This window comes from Balaenoptera acutorostrata, chromosome 12 (genome assembly GCF_949987535.1).
Source record: "Balaenoptera acutorostrata chromosome 12, mBalAcu1.1, whole genome shotgun sequence".
Taxonomy (NCBI): domain Eukaryota; kingdom Metazoa; phylum Chordata; class Mammalia; order Artiodactyla; family Balaenopteridae; genus Balaenoptera; species Balaenoptera acutorostrata.
The window spans coordinates 16028891-16046293 of record NC_080075.1 but is presented as its reverse complement, the minus strand read 5'-3'; the positions used below and the strand labels follow the sequence as shown (position 1 = coordinate 16046293).

Here is a 17403-nt window from a genome sequence, read left to right as displayed (position 1 = left end):
CTAAGAGTTCTCATCACAAGGGAAAAAAACATTTTTTTCTTTGTCTTTTTTTTTGTTATCTATAGGAGATGATGGATGTTAACTAAACTTATCGTGATAATCATTTCACAACCTATCATTATACTGTACCTTAAACTTACATGGTGCTGTATGTCAATTATATCTCACTAAAACGGGAAAAAAGAATAAATTATATAATATACTTCCAAATTATGAATTTAAAAAATGGGAAGGTCTGGCCACACTGGGTGCACATTTCTACATGGCCAGCAATCGACTAGGACCAAGCAGCCACTGTCGTCTTCACTTGGCATATTCACCCCACAGATGCCACAATTCATGTCACTCCCCACTCCCAACACAGGCCAGTTTCATGCATTCCTGTTGCCTACCCCGCCCCTGCGATCCATGATCTACATAAGCACCTTTAATAACCATATGGGATTCAACAACCTGGAGAGACCATAATTTAACCAGTTCCCAGTGGCTGGGCCCATAGTTTGCATCAATCACACTGCAATTAATAACAACCAACATACATCTGTGTCATTTGCTCAATCATTTCATGGGATAAATTCATAGAAGTTGGATTGCTGAGTCAATTTGATACACAGTAGACCTGCAAAAAGGTTAAAGATACCATTTAAAATCAATTATAACACAAAATGAGAAAAATCAGCTAGCTAGATGACACTCTCTTTTTCTCCCCCCACCCCTTACCCCGCACCATACAGCATGTGGGATCTTAGTTCCCTTACCAGGGATCAAACCCGCACCCCCTGCATTGGAAGCACAGAGTCTTAACCACTGGACCACCAGGGAAGTTCCTAGATGACACTCTTTTCTAGTTGGTCATTTTAAATTAACCAGTGGCAATTCTTACATCTCCTTCCATTTTGGCTCCACCTTAAGCCCTCTAATATCATAAATATTAACATCCAGTTAAACTTGCCATTTTATTCCATAACTTCTGCCACCTAAAGTTCTGTGACAACATCCTTTAGTGACAGCCTCAAAAACCACTTTGCTACAAGAGAATCAGCCACACTGCAAGTGCCTACAGTGTACTCAGCGCTGCTGGAACCCCCCTCGCCTCTCCCCATGGCACACACAGGTTTTCACCATGAGGTGGATACCTACAATGAGACACCTTTGAAATGATGCCAAAATCTGCCCCCCACCGCCCAAACTCTGCAACTTTACCCTGGGTCCTTATTATGGGCTGAAACGTGTCCCCCCCAAAATTCATGCTGAAGACCTAACCCCCAGTACCTCGGAATGTGACTATATTTGGAGAAGGGTCTTTAAAGAGGTAAGTTAAAATGAGGTCACTAGGGTAGGCTCTAATTCAATATGACTGGTGTCCTTATAAAAACAAGAAATCAGATGCACCCCAATGTTCATTGCAGCACTGTTTACAATAGCCAAGACATGGAAGCAACCTAAATGGCCATCGACAGATGAATGGATAAAGAAGATGTGGTACATATATACAATGGAATATTACTCAGCCATTAAAAAGAATGAAATAATGCCATTTGCAGCAACATGGGTGGACCTAGAGATTATCATACTAAGTGAAGGAAGTCAGAGAAAGACAAATATCACATAATATTGCTTATATGTGGAATCTAAAGAAAATGATACAAATGAACTTATTTACAAACCAGGAACAGACTCACAGACTTAGTGAACAAACTTATGGTTACCAGGGGGGAAGGGTGAGGGGGAGGGATAGATTGGGAGTTTGGGATTGACATGTACACACGGTTATATTTAAAACAGGTAACCAACAAGGATCTACTGTATAGCACAGGGAAAGCTGCTCAATATTCTGTAATAACCTAAATGGGAAAAGAATTTGAAAAAGAATAGATACATATATATATATAACAGAATCACTTTGCTGTTCACCTGAAACTAACACAACATTGTTAATCAACTATGCTCCAATATAAAATAAAAATTTTTAAAAACGAACAAGAGGGCTTCCCTGGTGGCGCAGTGGTTGAGAATCTGCCTGCCAATGCAGGGGACACATGTTCGAGCCCTGGTCTGGGAAGATCCCACATGCCGCGGAGCAACTAGGCCCGTGAGCCACAACTACTGAGCCTGCGCGTCTGGAGCCCGTGCTCCACAACAAGAGAGGCCGCGATAGCGAGTGGCCCGCACATCGCGATGAAGAGTGGCCCCCGCTTGCCGCAACTAGAGAAAGCCCTCGCACAGAAACGAAGACCTAACACAGCCAAAAATAAATAAATAAATAAATAAATTTAAAAAAAAAAAAGAACAAGAAATTAGGACACAGACACACACAGACGGAAGCCCATGTGAAGACACAGGGAGAAGACGTCCATCTACAAGCCAAGGAGAGAGGCCCTCAGAAGAAACCAACCCTGCGGATGCCTTGATCCCAGACTTTCAGCAGTCTCTAGAATTGTGAGAAAATTAATTTCCGTTGCTTAAGTCACCCAGTCTGTGGCACTTTGTAATGCCAGCCCCAGCAAACTAATACAGCCCCTTATGTCCACTGAAGGTGTTTAACAGTGATTCCCACTTCATGCCCTAGGGAATAGACCAGAAAAGCAAGATGAAAACTCCAGTCTTGCGCTATCACACAAGACTGACCCTTTACTGATCTTCCCCTCTTCTGCATATTCCTTCTCTCTCTCGTTGCCCACTGTTTGTCTTTTCTCTCTTCCAGGCACTGGCACCTAGATTCTGAACTGTCACACCCCAGAGCAGAGCAGGGAAAGGGGGAGGGGGAGGGCTGGGTGAGGTAGAGAAGGTGTGAGGTGGGAAGGGGAGGGCCAGAATCGGAGCCCGAAAGGAGGGGCTGACAGAGGGGAGTGGGGGAGAGAGGCACAGCCAAGTATCAGGACCCTGAGCTTGGGTTCAGTCACAAATTGTCTCAAATGTCTACAAACACTTTCTCTCTGCCCAGCGCTAGGTTTGCAGGGCCATCCAGAAGGGGTTTTTCACCCTACAGCATCTCAACATCACTTCTGGACCTGAGGGGAGGTCAGAGATATCAGCAGTCCTGTTGGACGGCAGCCAGCCTATGACCATAACGAATGCGGACAAGGCTGCCTAGTCACAGACAGCACGGGGCATCCCCAGCGCCGGCCTCTCCCTGAGAAGTCACTCAGCAGCGCCCTCACTGCTGATATTCTGCTCAGTGATAAGCAACCTCACCTACCCAGACTCCCCTGGAGAGCAGAGGCTGGTAGGAGCCCCGTCAGGGAAGGCAGGAACGGGGTAACTCCACGTTTCGTGATTCCAGGCCCCTGCTGAAGCTGGCGCCGGAGCCCTGCTTGCTCCCCTTTAAGCTCTGAGTGGCTGTGAATAGAAAGGGAAGGGCCTCAAGGAAGAGAGTGGGGAGGGAGGATGTCAGGGAAGCATTAGGAGGGAGAGAGGAAAACAGAGATGCCATAATGCCCACGGTGTGACATGACACAACATCCACCTCCAGGGTCCAGGACAGCCCCCTTCTCCAACCCTAGGCCACAGCGCACCTCCACCTGCAGAGTCCTCACCTGGCTCCTTGCAGCGTCCCGGGTAACAGCTGCCCCAGTCCCACCCGGATACTTCCTCTTCCCCTTCCCCCTTTCCACCAAGCCAGGCAGACTCTGCCTCACCTAATCCTGCTCGGCAGGTGGATTCTTTGGAGGAGGGACAGACAGCTCTCCTCCCCCTCCTAAAGAGACACGCTGGGTGTTATTCCTAAAGTCTAGCATGTCGTGGAGCTGATCCACCAAGAGCTGGCTGCCGGGGTTTCAGAGGAGCTCTCTACTCCCAGCCTGGTTCACCAGGATAGGACGCAGGGACATGGGGCCAAAATGCGGCTGCAGCATCCCTTGAAGTGCTTCTCTTATGACCCCAAAGGCGGCCAAGCAGGGTCAGATCCAGCTGAGGTCAGAACCCCAGATCCCACATGTGGGATCCATGCATGTGTACAAAAAGACCTATCTTTTTTAAGTTTGCTTTAGACTTTAGAGGGGCCACTCAGAGCCAGGGGAAGGCAGGATCAACAACTGCTTTGTCTTTGAATCCCAAAAATGAGAAACAGCGTGCCCAGCCCATGCTGAGTGCTTAAGAAATGTGTCCAAATAAAGACTAGCGGTAAAAAGAAAGATGACTCCCAAGCAGGCCTGTGCCCAGGTGGAAACACAGAGCTGAGTCTGTGGCTTCTGAACATCACAGCCAGCCACAGGGACACAGTCGATTCAATTTTCCATTTCTGGTCAAAAAATAAGAAATTAAGGGGATGGCCAAGGTGAAGACATGCTGTGGAAGACCCTGCTGGGGGAGCTAGTGGCCCAGCCCAGACCTCCAATTTCTGAAGACTGTGCCCACCTACAAAGCCTGGGTTGATGCTCTAGGTGAAAGCAGGGACAGGTTAATTCAAGGACGAGATGTCCCAGCTCCTGGGGCATTTACAGTAACTGCAGCACTTCGCCCCACTCTGTATAAGAACACAAAAGTATTTCATGGCAATGTTGGGAAAGAATGTTAAAAAGCAAAAGAATGAGGTACAAGCAAAAAGATTGTATTTAATGTGAATTTTAAGATGTCGGTCTATATCTACACAGCCGTCAGAAACGCTGTAATCAACTTTTGCAAGTAATCAGCACACATTCATGTTGTATCCCGGTTTAGCCAAGGTATCCACAAGTTCACTGCTTTCCCGTTGCTCTTTCCAAGCTCTGACCACTAAAATCAGACTTTCACACGTCCTACCTGGCTGACACATTAGCCAGCAACCACTAGTGAGCACCTCCCACGTGCCAGACACCATGTTAGGAGCTGGGGTACAAGGACCAAGAGACGGTAGCCCAGCTTTGGAGGAGCCTGCCCCTTTGGGGGAGGCAGTCTTCAGGTCTCCTGCAGAGGCTGCCACGGGGACACTGAGAGGGCAGCAGAGGGTCATCTCTGGACTTAGGAGGCCTTCAGAGAGGACATAAGCCGAATCAGCCGTCGGCCAGAGGGACAGCATGGGGAGGGTTCCCAGCAGAGGGGACAGTGGGTGCCTACACTGAGCTCACGTGCCTCCTTCACTAGGCTAGGAAGGATGTTCTTTTTTCTTTTTTCTTTTTTTGGCTTCCCCAACCAGGGATCGAACCCAGGCCCTCGGCAGGGAAAGCGCAGAGTCCTAACCACTGGAACATCAGAGAATTCTCGGAAGGATATTCTTGTTCACAAGCAAATCTGCCCATATTTTAGAAAGCAGTTCCCTTTCAGAGATTTCACGTAGTTTTTTCCAGGTCTTTATTTTAAACCAAACCCATCAAGGAAAGGTAAAATGTCAAGATCTCCACCTTTTTTAATTAAAGTATAATTGATTTACAATGTTGTGTTAGTTTTAGGCATACAGCGAAGTGATTTAGTTACACATACATATCTATATATTCTTCTTTAGATTCTTTTCCATTACAGATTATTACAAGATATTGAATATAGTTTAGTTCCCTGTGCTATACAGTAGGTCCTTGTTGTTTATTTTATATACAGTAATGTGTATCTGCTTATCCCAAGATCCCAATTTATCCCCTCCCTCCTTCCCCCTTTGGGAACTGGAAGTTTGTTTCCTATGTCTGTGAGTCTGTTTCTGTTTTGTAAATAATTTCATTTGTATCAAGATCTCCATCTTCAAGCACATTCCATCTCAATTATGGAAAATGTGGTCAATCTTAAAGATATGATCGCTTGCTTTTATTGGAATTTATGACTAGGGAGCAGCAGGAACTCCCTCAGCAAATCAGACTGTAAATCTGGGCAGGTGGCAGCACTCAGAGGCAGAACTAGATCAGAAAATGGGAGACCAGGGGGCCAGGCCAGCCCTGCACAGTCTCACTGAGACCCCAGGCCATCCACCAGGGTCATTCCAACAGGAAACTGTCCCCCGCGGATTCTCCTCGCTGACCCACCCTCACTTTTGCCGTGGCCTCTGGGAACAGAGACTTGTCAGCCTCACAGGGTTGTTCTTAAAATCCAACGCACTGATGGAAGAAGATGCAGAGAGCCCTGCCAAGTACAAAACAAGGCACTGTGCGGTATTCCTGCAGTCAGCCTCCCCTGGGCCTGGCAGGTCCACCTCCTTCTCAAAGGATCTGACCCTCCTTCCTCAGGAAGCTTTCTTAGGCTGGCCAGCACCTCCCAACCTCCCACTCCTCCGACCTTCACCACCAATAGCCAAGGACGGGGAGATGGGGTATCCTTCTAGGAATTCACCCTACCTCGCCAGCCAGACCACAATCTTCTGGGGGCAGGGGCTGCCTCCCCGACTCCGCCCTGCCCTGGACCTTTCCAGTGCTCCACCCTAGAACCAGTTGTTTCTTCTATTAAGTGACTGACCCACCTAAAGAGAACTTGCTCCAAAGAAGAAAGATCCCCATCTTCCCCAACACCCCAAAACTGTGACTCAGGAAAAGGACTTTTTCATAAGACCTGCAAGTATGTCCCCTGGACAAAACCACTGTTTAAGGCTTCACTTTGTGGGAAAAAAGGGGGGGTGCTTTTCAGCCAAAAGAGTGAGTTATTAGGGTCCTGGGGTAAAGAGGGCGGGAGCCGGTAGTGACACCTACTGCTGGACCGTACTGTAGAAGAGTGACAGCTGACAGGGCAAATATGATATATGTTAGTGCCATCTATTGGCAAGAGTAAACAATAACAAAGGAATGATTCTTTGCTGACAGCAAGAGCACTGCTGTGTTTGCACAGGACTTTTACCTCCAACTAACTGCCTCTTAGGATACTGGAAGTCCGGAGATGAGTCCTTGCACGTGGAAAGCAGAGGGCAACCCCAGACCTGTTGGCTGCATTCATATTAGCTCTCAGATCCCAAGACTCAGACCGCAAACCCAAGTATGACTGGGTCCCAAGGACAGACCCCAATGCCAAGGGGACTGGGGCTGTCTCAAATTCCCACCCCACCCCACCCTGACATCCAGTCCCTCACTGGGGAAGCAGGCAGGAGAATCCTGTGGTCGGACAGTCATTCCAGTCAGCTCCTCAGAGGAAGCCAGGCAGCTCACCACGTCTGGATGCCTGGTGGTGCGTGACCATGGAAATGGGATTTAGAAAGATCACTTCTCTAAGGAACCCGAAATCTTTAATGGGAACCCACCTATGCAGAAGGGGAGGGAAGTGAGGTGAGACCCATGGCTGAGTTCATGTACTTTCTTCACATAAGGAATGGCAATGCTGCCAGAAGTATCAAGCAGGCACAAACTTTGGATGAAAAAAATCAGGAATCATAACCTGACTCCATCCTGCAGGATAAGGGTGGTGTCTGCCCTGAGATGGCAAGATCAAATCCATGGACAGGAAGTAGGCATTCTTCCCCTGATGCCAAATCAAAATAACCGAAGGGAACAATGAGTTCTCAGATAGTAGAGAAGAGGTGAAGGGGAAGAGAGAAGGGAGAAAAATAATGGAATCATGAGGGATCTAGAACAGAGAGAGACTTTCTGTTCCCTTTCCAGGCAGAGTTACAGACTCCTTCAATCCCTTACCCCCCATAAAAGCTTACTGAGCATCTGCTATGTGCCGACACAGCACTAAGTCCTAGGAAAACAGTGATGAGTCCTGCCCTTGAGAAGCTAGTTAGCTGTATTATAAAGACTTCAGGTTCAGGAGTTCCCTGGCAGTCCAGTGGTTAAGACTCCACGCTTCTACTGCAGGGGGTACGGGTTCAATCCCCAGTCAGGGGACTAAGATCCCACATGCGGCATGGCGCAGCCAAAAAAAAAAAAAAGACTTCAGGTTCTAGGGAGCAACAACCAGATTACACCTTATCTTTTTATGTAGCACCAAACTCAATAGGAATTCAATGGGTGTGCTGACTAAATGAATATAGGAATGGGTGGCTAGGAGGGTAACTCTTGATGAGCTCACACCCTCGTCCTTGAAGTTTAGGACCAGCTGGGCAGGGATGGTTTAATACTGAGAAATCTACAGATAGAGGTCAAACAAAGAAAGCCATAAGATTAAGACATCACTGAAAGTTGCTAAGAGAGTAAATCTTAAAAGTTCCCATCACAAGAAAAAAAATTTAGTAACTATGGATGGTCATGGATGTCAACTAGACTTATTGTGGTGGTCATTTCTCAATACATACAAATATCAAATCATTATGTTGTACATCAGAAACTAATATAATGTTATATGTCAATTATATCTCAATTTTTAAAAAAAAATCATGACAGATCACAACAGAAGCAAGAAAAAAGATCTTGATGAAATTCAACAACTGCTTCTGATAAAAGTCCCAGCAAAACAGAAATTCAAATATGTTTCATTCACATCATAAATACTAATCAACTAGCAGCACCATGTTTAATGGTGAACTATCAAAGGCTTTCTCATTCAAGTTAGAGAAAGGAAGGATGCCTGATCTTCCCACTACTACTTAATGCTGATTTAGGCATCTTAGCCAACACACTAGGGCAAGAAAAAGAAATGAGACAAACTGTGGAAAGATGGACACAAAATAGTTATTTATCCATGATATGTCTGAACACTAAGAAAACAAGAGAATCAACTAGCATTGTTAGCATACAAGATTTCAATTAAGTGGTTAAATTAATATATAAAAATTAGTAACCAGCTGGAAAATATGAGAAAAGAGTCTTTACACCAACAAAGTTTATATTAAAAACAATGAATAAACTTATGAATTGAGCAAAATCTAGATCAAGAACACTACAAAATAAAAAAGAGGACTAAACTGAATGGAAAGGATAACATGCTCCTGGATTACAGGACTTAATGTGAAGAAAAGTCTCAGTTCTTCCCAAATTGATCTAGAAATTAACAAAATCTTAATCAAAATGGTTTTAAGAATCATTAAGGAAAACAACATCATTATCCATTTTTTAATATAGCATAAAGTGAATGAATGTCATATTGACACAGAAATAGGCAAACAGTACAATGAAACAAAATGGAAAGTCCAGAAACAGAGAGAGAGAGAGAGAGAGAGAGAGAGAGTGTGTGTGTGTGTGTGTGTGTGTGATGGTGATATGCTAAAAACAAAGACCATCTAAATCAATGGAGAGAAGCTGACCCAGGCCAGTTCCACCAGAAGGGGCACCATAGCCGTTTAGAGTCCCCAGAGACGGGCCCTGACCGGGCACGTGGGCAGAAAAAAAAAAAAAAAAGGAAGAAGAACTACAGAAAGGATTGCTACAGAACAAAGAGGAAGGAACCAACCACCCCTCAAATGAACAGAAAACAGGGGCCCTAGGGAATGAGTTAGGTTTCGTCTTTTATCAAAATGAGTACAAATGATCTTGCTTACCAAGAAAGGAGACTCTATCAACCAACACCCTAAAACTCGGATGGAATTCTACAATTCTACACAGCAATGAGAACGGTCCATGGACAACTATACATAGCAACATGAATGAATCACAAAGGTAATGCTGAGGGAAAGAAGCCAAGCACCAAAGAAGCATACTGGATGACTGCATTTATGTGACGTTCTAGAAATGTCAAACTAATTTATGCTCAAAGATTTTCAGGACAGTGCCGATCCTTGGGGTGGGGATGGGGGTAGGACTGAAGGGCTTCTGGGGAGCTGGAGCTGTTCTGTTTCCTGCCCTGGGTATGGGGCACATGGCCTGTGTTTGTGAAAATTCATCGGGTGCAATTTTCTATAGAGTTATGCTGCAATGAAAACTTTACACTAACTTTCTGAGGTGATGGAAATGTTCAACGTCTTGATCTGGTAGTGGGTATATGCATATGCTAAAATGCACTGAGCTGACACTTAGGTTGTGAGGTGGGGAGGGGAAGGATGGACTGGGAGTTTGGGTTTAGTATATGCAAACAATTACATACAGAATGGACGGACAACAAGGTCCTACTGTACAGCACAGGGAAATATTTTCAATGTCCTGGGATAAACCATAATGGAAAAGAATAAAAAAGAAGGTGTATATTTATACCTGAGTCACTTTGCTGTACAGCAGAAATTAACACATTGTAAATCAACTATACTTCAATTAAAAAAAAAGTTTTATAAGAAATTTAGTTTGTAAATATTAAATACCTATATGATCCTTAAGAATGTCACGAAATCAACATGACACCCTAGTGTATAACTATACTGTAACTACAGTGCTTAAAATATCTCATAAATGTATCACCTTAAGAGATAATACACACATGCATGCAAAGATATCTTGCTCAAGCTAGTATTTTACTTCCAAGCCTTTGTCTCCCAGCAACTGGAAGTATGAAAGAAGGCTTTGGCTCAGTTAAAAATGCTCACAAATTTCAAATCTGTAAGGTCAAAATCAATGAGCCTTTAAATCAAAGCACCTTTCTTTTTCAAAACATTTGCATTAAATGCAGACATTAAAAAAGTTAGAATATTGGCTTTACAGGTTTCCAAAACAATGCAAGAAAACTCCCCTAGGTGACCAACAAAATTAGCGGTTCCCTATCTTATCTATAAATCTCAACATGCCAAACAAATACTATATTTTAGCATCTGAGTATTTATTAATATTATAGAATTTTAGCAAGGTAAATTCCCTAAAAATTTCATTATCAATTCAGGAACGGCATTTTTATGCCGTTGAGTGTTCTTAAATCTTTAAATAACAATCCAATTTCAGTATTTCAAGATCTGCTAAGGCCTGGATGATTGAATTTTATTCTGCGCACCAACATCCCAAGCCAATCACTGAGACTATCTGCAAAACAAGAATACTTATTTCATGTTGCAAAATTCCCACTGGCCCCTAGAGGTATCTAAGGCACGTTAAAACATCAACAGCAACAAGAAACTTCACTGAAATAATGGCACTTTAATAAAGTATTTCTTGTCTTATGAGAAGTGAAGAACTTCTTGAAAATCAACCTAAATTCTAATGCCCTGGGGTAGGATCTCTAAACGATGGGTACAGGACCATAACTCTGCCTTAGAAAGGAATGTCCTGGAGCGAGTGTCCTGAAGAGAGACAGCAATGATCTCAAAGGGACTGATGTTACCTGAAACAGCCACGGCCGGTATCATTTGTGATCCAGGCCACACCCCGTGACAGCCAGTCTGGCCTTCACTTTCCTAAACAACGACCTGAATTAAAATGAGTAACAAAAGCATGCAATACTTGCTGGGATGACAAGAAAAAACAAGTTTTCTTTCTTGATAATACACAGATAAGTGACAAAAGTGACTGACAGGCTTATTTTTTCATCTGTAGAATAAATTTCTTGAGCAAAGACAATTGTTAGGTCAACTGTGCTTCTGGTCTATTTCCTGTAGTCTTGTAATTCAATAGGTTCAGCCACCCAATCAACTGCCACCAAGTCCTACATGCAAAGAGGGTCTTACCTGTGAGAAGTTCAGCCCATTCAACGGATGGCACTGCTCTTCCACCTTCTCCACTGTCCCCGTCTGTTTCCTCAGCCGCTCAGCCTCCTGGGCAAGGTACAGGTCTAAGACGGGCACCCCACGGGACTTGATGTCCACTTCGGTCAGGGAGTTGACCATGAGCATCACCCAGACGGGCCTCTTCTGCTCCCAGTTGCCCGCGATGGCATCAAACAGGTAGTCTGCGTAGAGACCCTTACCATGCTGGTCAGGCGTCATCCACGAGGGCATCATGAGCTTGACGTACTCAAGGTGGCGCTTAAGGCGGCAGTAAATGTCCCTGGGGAGCACGTCCTGGAGGTTCTCACCTCGTGGCAGCATCTGACAGCTGGTGAGGGCCGAGATAGTGGAAGGGTCCGTGAGGTCCAGCTCAAAGTACACAATGCTGCTCTGCTGAAAAGCCTCCTTGGAATTGTCCGGGATGAAGTGCCAAACCCGGGTGTACGGGACATGGGTTGTGCCAAAGAAGTAAGACGGCGGGTCTCGCTTTATGGTCCACAAGAAGGAATTCAACTCACTTTGCTAAAAGGAAAAGAGACAACATCAAGGCATGATATGGAGGGACAGGAACCTGAGAGGTAAATTAGAGAGACAAGTCACCCTGCAGGAGAAAAATGATCAAAATAGAGCTAAGACTTCTTTTGAGTCCAGGCGGATTCACCTACCAGGAGCAGGAGTCCTCAAAGCAGACTGAATTTCAGCATCCCTTCCCTTTTCTCATCGCAATGTTGATTAAAGATGAGAAAGCATTTTGTTTGTTTGTTTGTTTGTTTGTTTATACTGCAGGTTCTTATTAGTCATCAATTTTATACAAATCAGTGTATACGTGTCAATCCCAATCGCCCAATTCAGCACACCACCATCCCCACCCCACCGCAGTTTTCCCTCCTTGTTTAAATTTGGTATTAGTTAATAATTAAGAATATTTGTCCTATCATGCTATTAAAGTATTCTTTTATTTTCATTTTAAATTAATTTGATTAGGAATGAGCACTAAATTTGATCAAACTATATTATAGCATCTTTTTTTTTTACATCTGATAAAATACAGCAATAAATTTCTTCATATTGCAAAAAAAAAAAAAAAAAAAAAAAGATGAGAAAGCAATACAATCACCAGCTTTGAGTTTGCCCCATGCCTGCTCTAGCACCTGGACAGAAGTTAAAGAGGGGATTCTCAAGGGACTACAAGGACGCACCTGGCACAGGTAAGGGACACCTGAGGAGCCCACTGTTACTTCCCAGGCACACCTGGTGGTTTCTACTTCTTCAGACCTCAAATTCAACAACCCCAAAGGCAGAGTCTCTCAACTCTGGCTGCACATTTGGAATCATCTACAAAGCTTCCAGAAGTCCGATATCTGGGTCTCATCCCAGATCAATCACATTGGGATCTCTGGAGGTGAGATAAGAGGTGATATTTTTAAAGCTTCCCTGGTGACTCCAGTGCACAGCCAAGGTTGACTCTGCAGTCCTAAGAAGCCCCTGATTGCACAGTTTGCCCCTGTCCCTTTAAGACATGCATTGTCCTGCATTTCTCTCTTACAAAAGCCTTCTGGTTCAACAGCAGAGAACTGGATGGTTCCACGATCTCTCCCAACAGTTTTATAGGCTGAGCAGTGGTTACATCCTGAGGCCAAGCCACTTTGCCTTTTGGCCCTGAGTGTCTCTCAGTCTCAACAGCGGGCATTTATGAAACATCTGTTTATTAAGAGCTACCGTACAAAGAAGTGCACAGGGCAGCCCTCAAGGAGTTCAAGCGTAAAGGTCAGATATACGCATGGGGCGAGCCCCACATCAAGCAACCCAGAAATGTGAAAATCCAGGTTTTATAGGAAGGAATATTTGGAATTCATTCTCTTTACAAAGGCTTCATTTCAGCAGCCTTTTAAGTAGCATGCTTTCCTGGATTGTGGGGTTTCAATTTACAATCAGCTCTCATTATGTGTCATAGTTATGTTCTATAAAGTCCCTGTGAACACTAAATTACCAGATACTGAACCACTGTTCCTAGGGGAAACACAGGGTTAGGTTCCTGCGAGCCTCTGGTCACAACGTTTTAGTCAACAGAGCAATACATAACCATGTTTTACGGGTGCTTCTATTGAAAAGCACCTTCTTTAGTATATTTTGTTGACTCGTGAACATGGAACCCACAGCCAACAACACCGTAACTCACGCCTGCATGAAGCTCATCTAACTCAGGTATTTTCTCCCTAAGGCATATCACTGCCCTCCTGTGCTTAGGAACACTAGACAGCACTTCATTCATTTTAAACAGTGAAATCACCTCCAAGAAGCACAAAAATGCAAAAAAAAACGTGGCACTACGTAAACTACAAAAAGTACACTTGTTTACTTGTTTCTAGTTTGAGGGGTGAAAAGACAAGCCAGAGCACTGACTTCTTCGACCTCCGCTGGGAGCCTGTGCATCCGGCCACTCAAATTTTTCACAGTTCTGGGCACATCTGCACGTGAACGTGAAAGCACCACAAGCTTGGGGTTAACAATTTTAGCAAGTTGGCAAATTCACAAACATGAAATCTACAAATAATGAGGGTCAACTATATTTGCACTTCTGTGTCATTGTTTCAGCAGCAGCAACCTGGTCTCAAATGAAACATTACACAGAATCTCAAAATATAAGATCGATGAGGGTGGAGCTGGCTGAAGCAGGGGCCCTACTCTCTTCAGCCTGCTGTTCTCCACCTGTCCCCCTGTCACCTTCACAAAAACACCATGGGACCACTCAGAGGAGAGCAGAGGCAGGGAAACACGTGAGCTGGGGTGACATAACAGCAGGGGGAGGTCAGGGACCAACAAGCCCACAACTCTCCACAAAGGACATTGGCTAAGCAGCCTCAGCAGTGCTGGCCACAGGGGAACAGGCCTGGTGCCCCAGAAGGGACTTTTCCAAAGAAACTAGAAATCCTGATGTTAAATAAAATCTTCCAATTGGGAGATGAGACCTCAGTTTTCTCAAAACACCGTGCACACCAGACGGAGCATATCTCATTAGCCTCCAGCCTGTGACCTTGTTTTTTAAAGTATTCAAATCATAGTCCTGCTCACACACCCAGCTTTTCAAGAATGCACTAATTATGCTCAATTCTGCTTCTGTCTCAGCCACCCCACTGAGATTTTTTTTTCTTTTTTTGCCATGCTACATGGCTTGCGGGATCTTAGTTCCCCAGCCAGGGATGGAACTCAGGTGGTGAAAGTCAGATAATAACCCCTAGCATAAGTAATGGTAATAAACAAATCAGACAAGTAAAAGTTAAATGACTGAACAAATGAGAGAAAGAATACATTTTTTTAATAATTTTTAAAACCTGTTAACGGTTGAATTAGTATTAAGAGATGAATGGTGTACAGGGTCTCCAGCCAGTCCTCAGGCATCCTCTTAGGGAGTAATGAGAGTCCCCAGGGTTATTTAAATACTACTTCAAAAAGCCACACGGAAACTGTAGTCTACCGAAAAATGGTTGCCAAAGGCTAATTAAGCAATCAGATGTCTCACTGTTGGTTAGAATTAGATCAAGCTGGTAGAAAAACACTGGTTAGACAGTAATCAAAAGCTGAGGTTGACAGTTTCGGCTTTGGTTAATTTTAAATGGGTAACAGAATAATTACCTTTAAATGCAACTGGTTTGCTAGAGGTGGGCTTCCAAGCATAGGTTTAGTTTGTTTCATTTTAGTGGGAAGAGTTGGTGATCAAAGGGGTCCTGGATGATGATATGATTGGAGACCACTGACCTATACATCTGGTCACACAAGTTCCACACAATCTACCGAAGGACTTCTACACAGTTTCCAACTGGAGACATGGCAAATAGTTGAAATATTATTATTAAACACATGGGCACCTGATTCATTGTCATCTATCAGGAGACCATGATAGTAAACAAATATATTCCAAGAAAAACCAAACCCATACTGCAGGATCATAGCATGGGGTTGGTGGGGAGTGGTGAGGGGGTGTTTCATTTTTGTTTGGTTTTGGTTTGTTTTCACCCAACACACTTAATGTCCCTAATGTCCCATCCTACCTCAAAACGCCTACACTTCTCTTCAGGAACAAAGTCTGTTCAATTACATGTATCCATTCTTAGTTTCTTATTTATTTTATTGTTGTCTTTTCAACCAGTATGAGTCTAGAAATAGGGTTATTGTGTGATCTTTTCACTGAAAACTGCTCAGGTTTTTTTTATATATAATATTTTTCTAAGAACATTTCTTGGTTGATGATTTTTTTTTAATATTTATTTATTTGGCTGCACCAGGTCTTAGTTGCAGCTCGCAGGCTCCTTAGTTTCGGCTCGATGGCTCCTTAGTTGTGGCATGCGAACTCTTAGTTGTGGCACGCATGTGGGATCTAGTTCCCTGACCAGGGATTGAACCCCGGGCCCCCTGCATTGAGAGCATGGAGTCTTAACCACTGTGCCACGAGGGAAGTGTCTGCTCAGGTTTTTTAAAAAACAGTACTCATGTTCTGGCATCTAGCCATGCACTGACAGTAATGATGCTGAAAGCAGCTGGCTGATATTGACTGTTCGCTGTGTACCAGGCACCATCCAAGCGTTGCACATGGATGGTTCTGCTCCATTTGTTCAACACTCATTTCTTTCCCAACTATCAATGCTGTGCCCACCAAGTGCCAGGCACGGCTCTAGGCATGAGGCACTAGGAATACAGCAGTGAATGAAGTATGGGTCTCTGCCTCCAGTATGTTAATGGTAACTGCTGAGGAGAACACGGAAGCAGAAGGGGAACAGGAAGTACTGGTGGAGGAGGGATGTTGTCTTAAATAGGGTGACCAGGGAAGTCCCTGAATGTCCAGTAGGTCATTTACGCCTTGCCGTGAAGGAGGTAAGAGGTCAAAGAACAAGACTATCTGGGAGAAGAGCAATCCCTCCAAGAGGAGGCAACAGCAAGTGCAAAGACCCTGGGGCAGAAAGGCCCTCAATGTGTTGGAGGAGCAGGAAAGAGGCCAGCATGACTGCAGCTGGACAGCTCAAGAGGCAGGCAGGAGGCAAAGGTCAGAGAGGTCAACAAGGCCTGGCCACACAGGGCCCCCGAGCTCCTGGAAGGGTGGAGGCTTTTATGCTGAGTAGGATGGAAGCTGGTGCAGGTTTTTAATGAGAGAAGTGAAACGAGCTGAGTTAATGTGTTGACAGGATCACTCTGGCAGCTGTGATGAACAGACTACTGAGAGATGAGGGCAGATGAAAGAAGGTCAGTTAGGAAGTTACTGAAATGACCCAAGTGAGAGAACAGAGCAGTAGTGACAGACTTGATGAGAAGTGATCAGAGATGAGATTCTGGCTGTATTCTGGAAGCAAGAGCCAACAGGATTTGCTGATGAATCGGTTAATTAAAAGGATGAAGTTACCATCACCCCAGATGGAGAATATGGGGTGGAACAGGATTCGAGGGAAGGTCAGAAGTTTGGTGCTGGTCCTGTTGAGTTGAAATGTCAAGCAGACATCCAAGTGGGGAGGTCGAGTGGCTAGGCGGATGCATGAGTCTGGAGTCTGGGAGAGATCTGGGGCCCAGATGAAAATCTGGGTGTTATCATCATTTCGATGTTATTTAAAGCCATAGGACTAGATGAGATCTCCAAGGGACTAAGTGCAAACAGGAGAGAATGGGTCTAGAAATGGTCCAACCTTGTGAAGTCAAGGGAAAGAAGAGAAGCCAGAAAAAGAGAAGTGGCCAGCGAGGTAGCAGGGAAAATCAGAAGAGCAGGAAGCCCACTGAAGGAAGAGCTTCGGGGAGGAGACAGTAAGCCAGTGGGTTGGGTGTGGTTGAGGGACTAAATAAGTCGAGGATTTGGACAACTGACCTCTGGATAGAGCGACACGGAGGTCACTGGTGACCCAGACAAGAACGGTTTTGGTGGCATGGTGCGGGTGAACGCCTGCCCGATGCCCACATAGGCGAGATGGGGAAGAGAGGAAGAGGGAGGATACACACCTAAGTAAGACACTGGCTGTTTCCAGACGGAGACATCGAGGCCT

At 44.7% G+C, this 17403-nt stretch overlaps 1 protein-coding gene across 12 annotated transcripts in view; it reads right to left on the bottom strand.

Moving 5' to 3' along the window:
* The window catches only part of TRABD2A (TraB domain containing 2A), a 78244-nt gene that overhangs the window by 36510 nt on the left and 24331 nt on the right, over window positions 1-17403 (bottom strand). For all 12 annotated transcript variants that reach the window (XR_009009962.1, XR_009009964.1, XR_009009966.1 and 9 more), the window contains one exon: window positions 11345-11905. Coding sequence is in view for 6 of the 12 variants with exons in the window: in XM_057558527.1 (XP_057414510.1) it covers window positions 11345-11905 (561 nt within the window). In the remaining 6 variants the exon portion in view is untranslated. The remainder of the gene's footprint in view (window positions 1-11344; window positions 11906-17403) is intronic.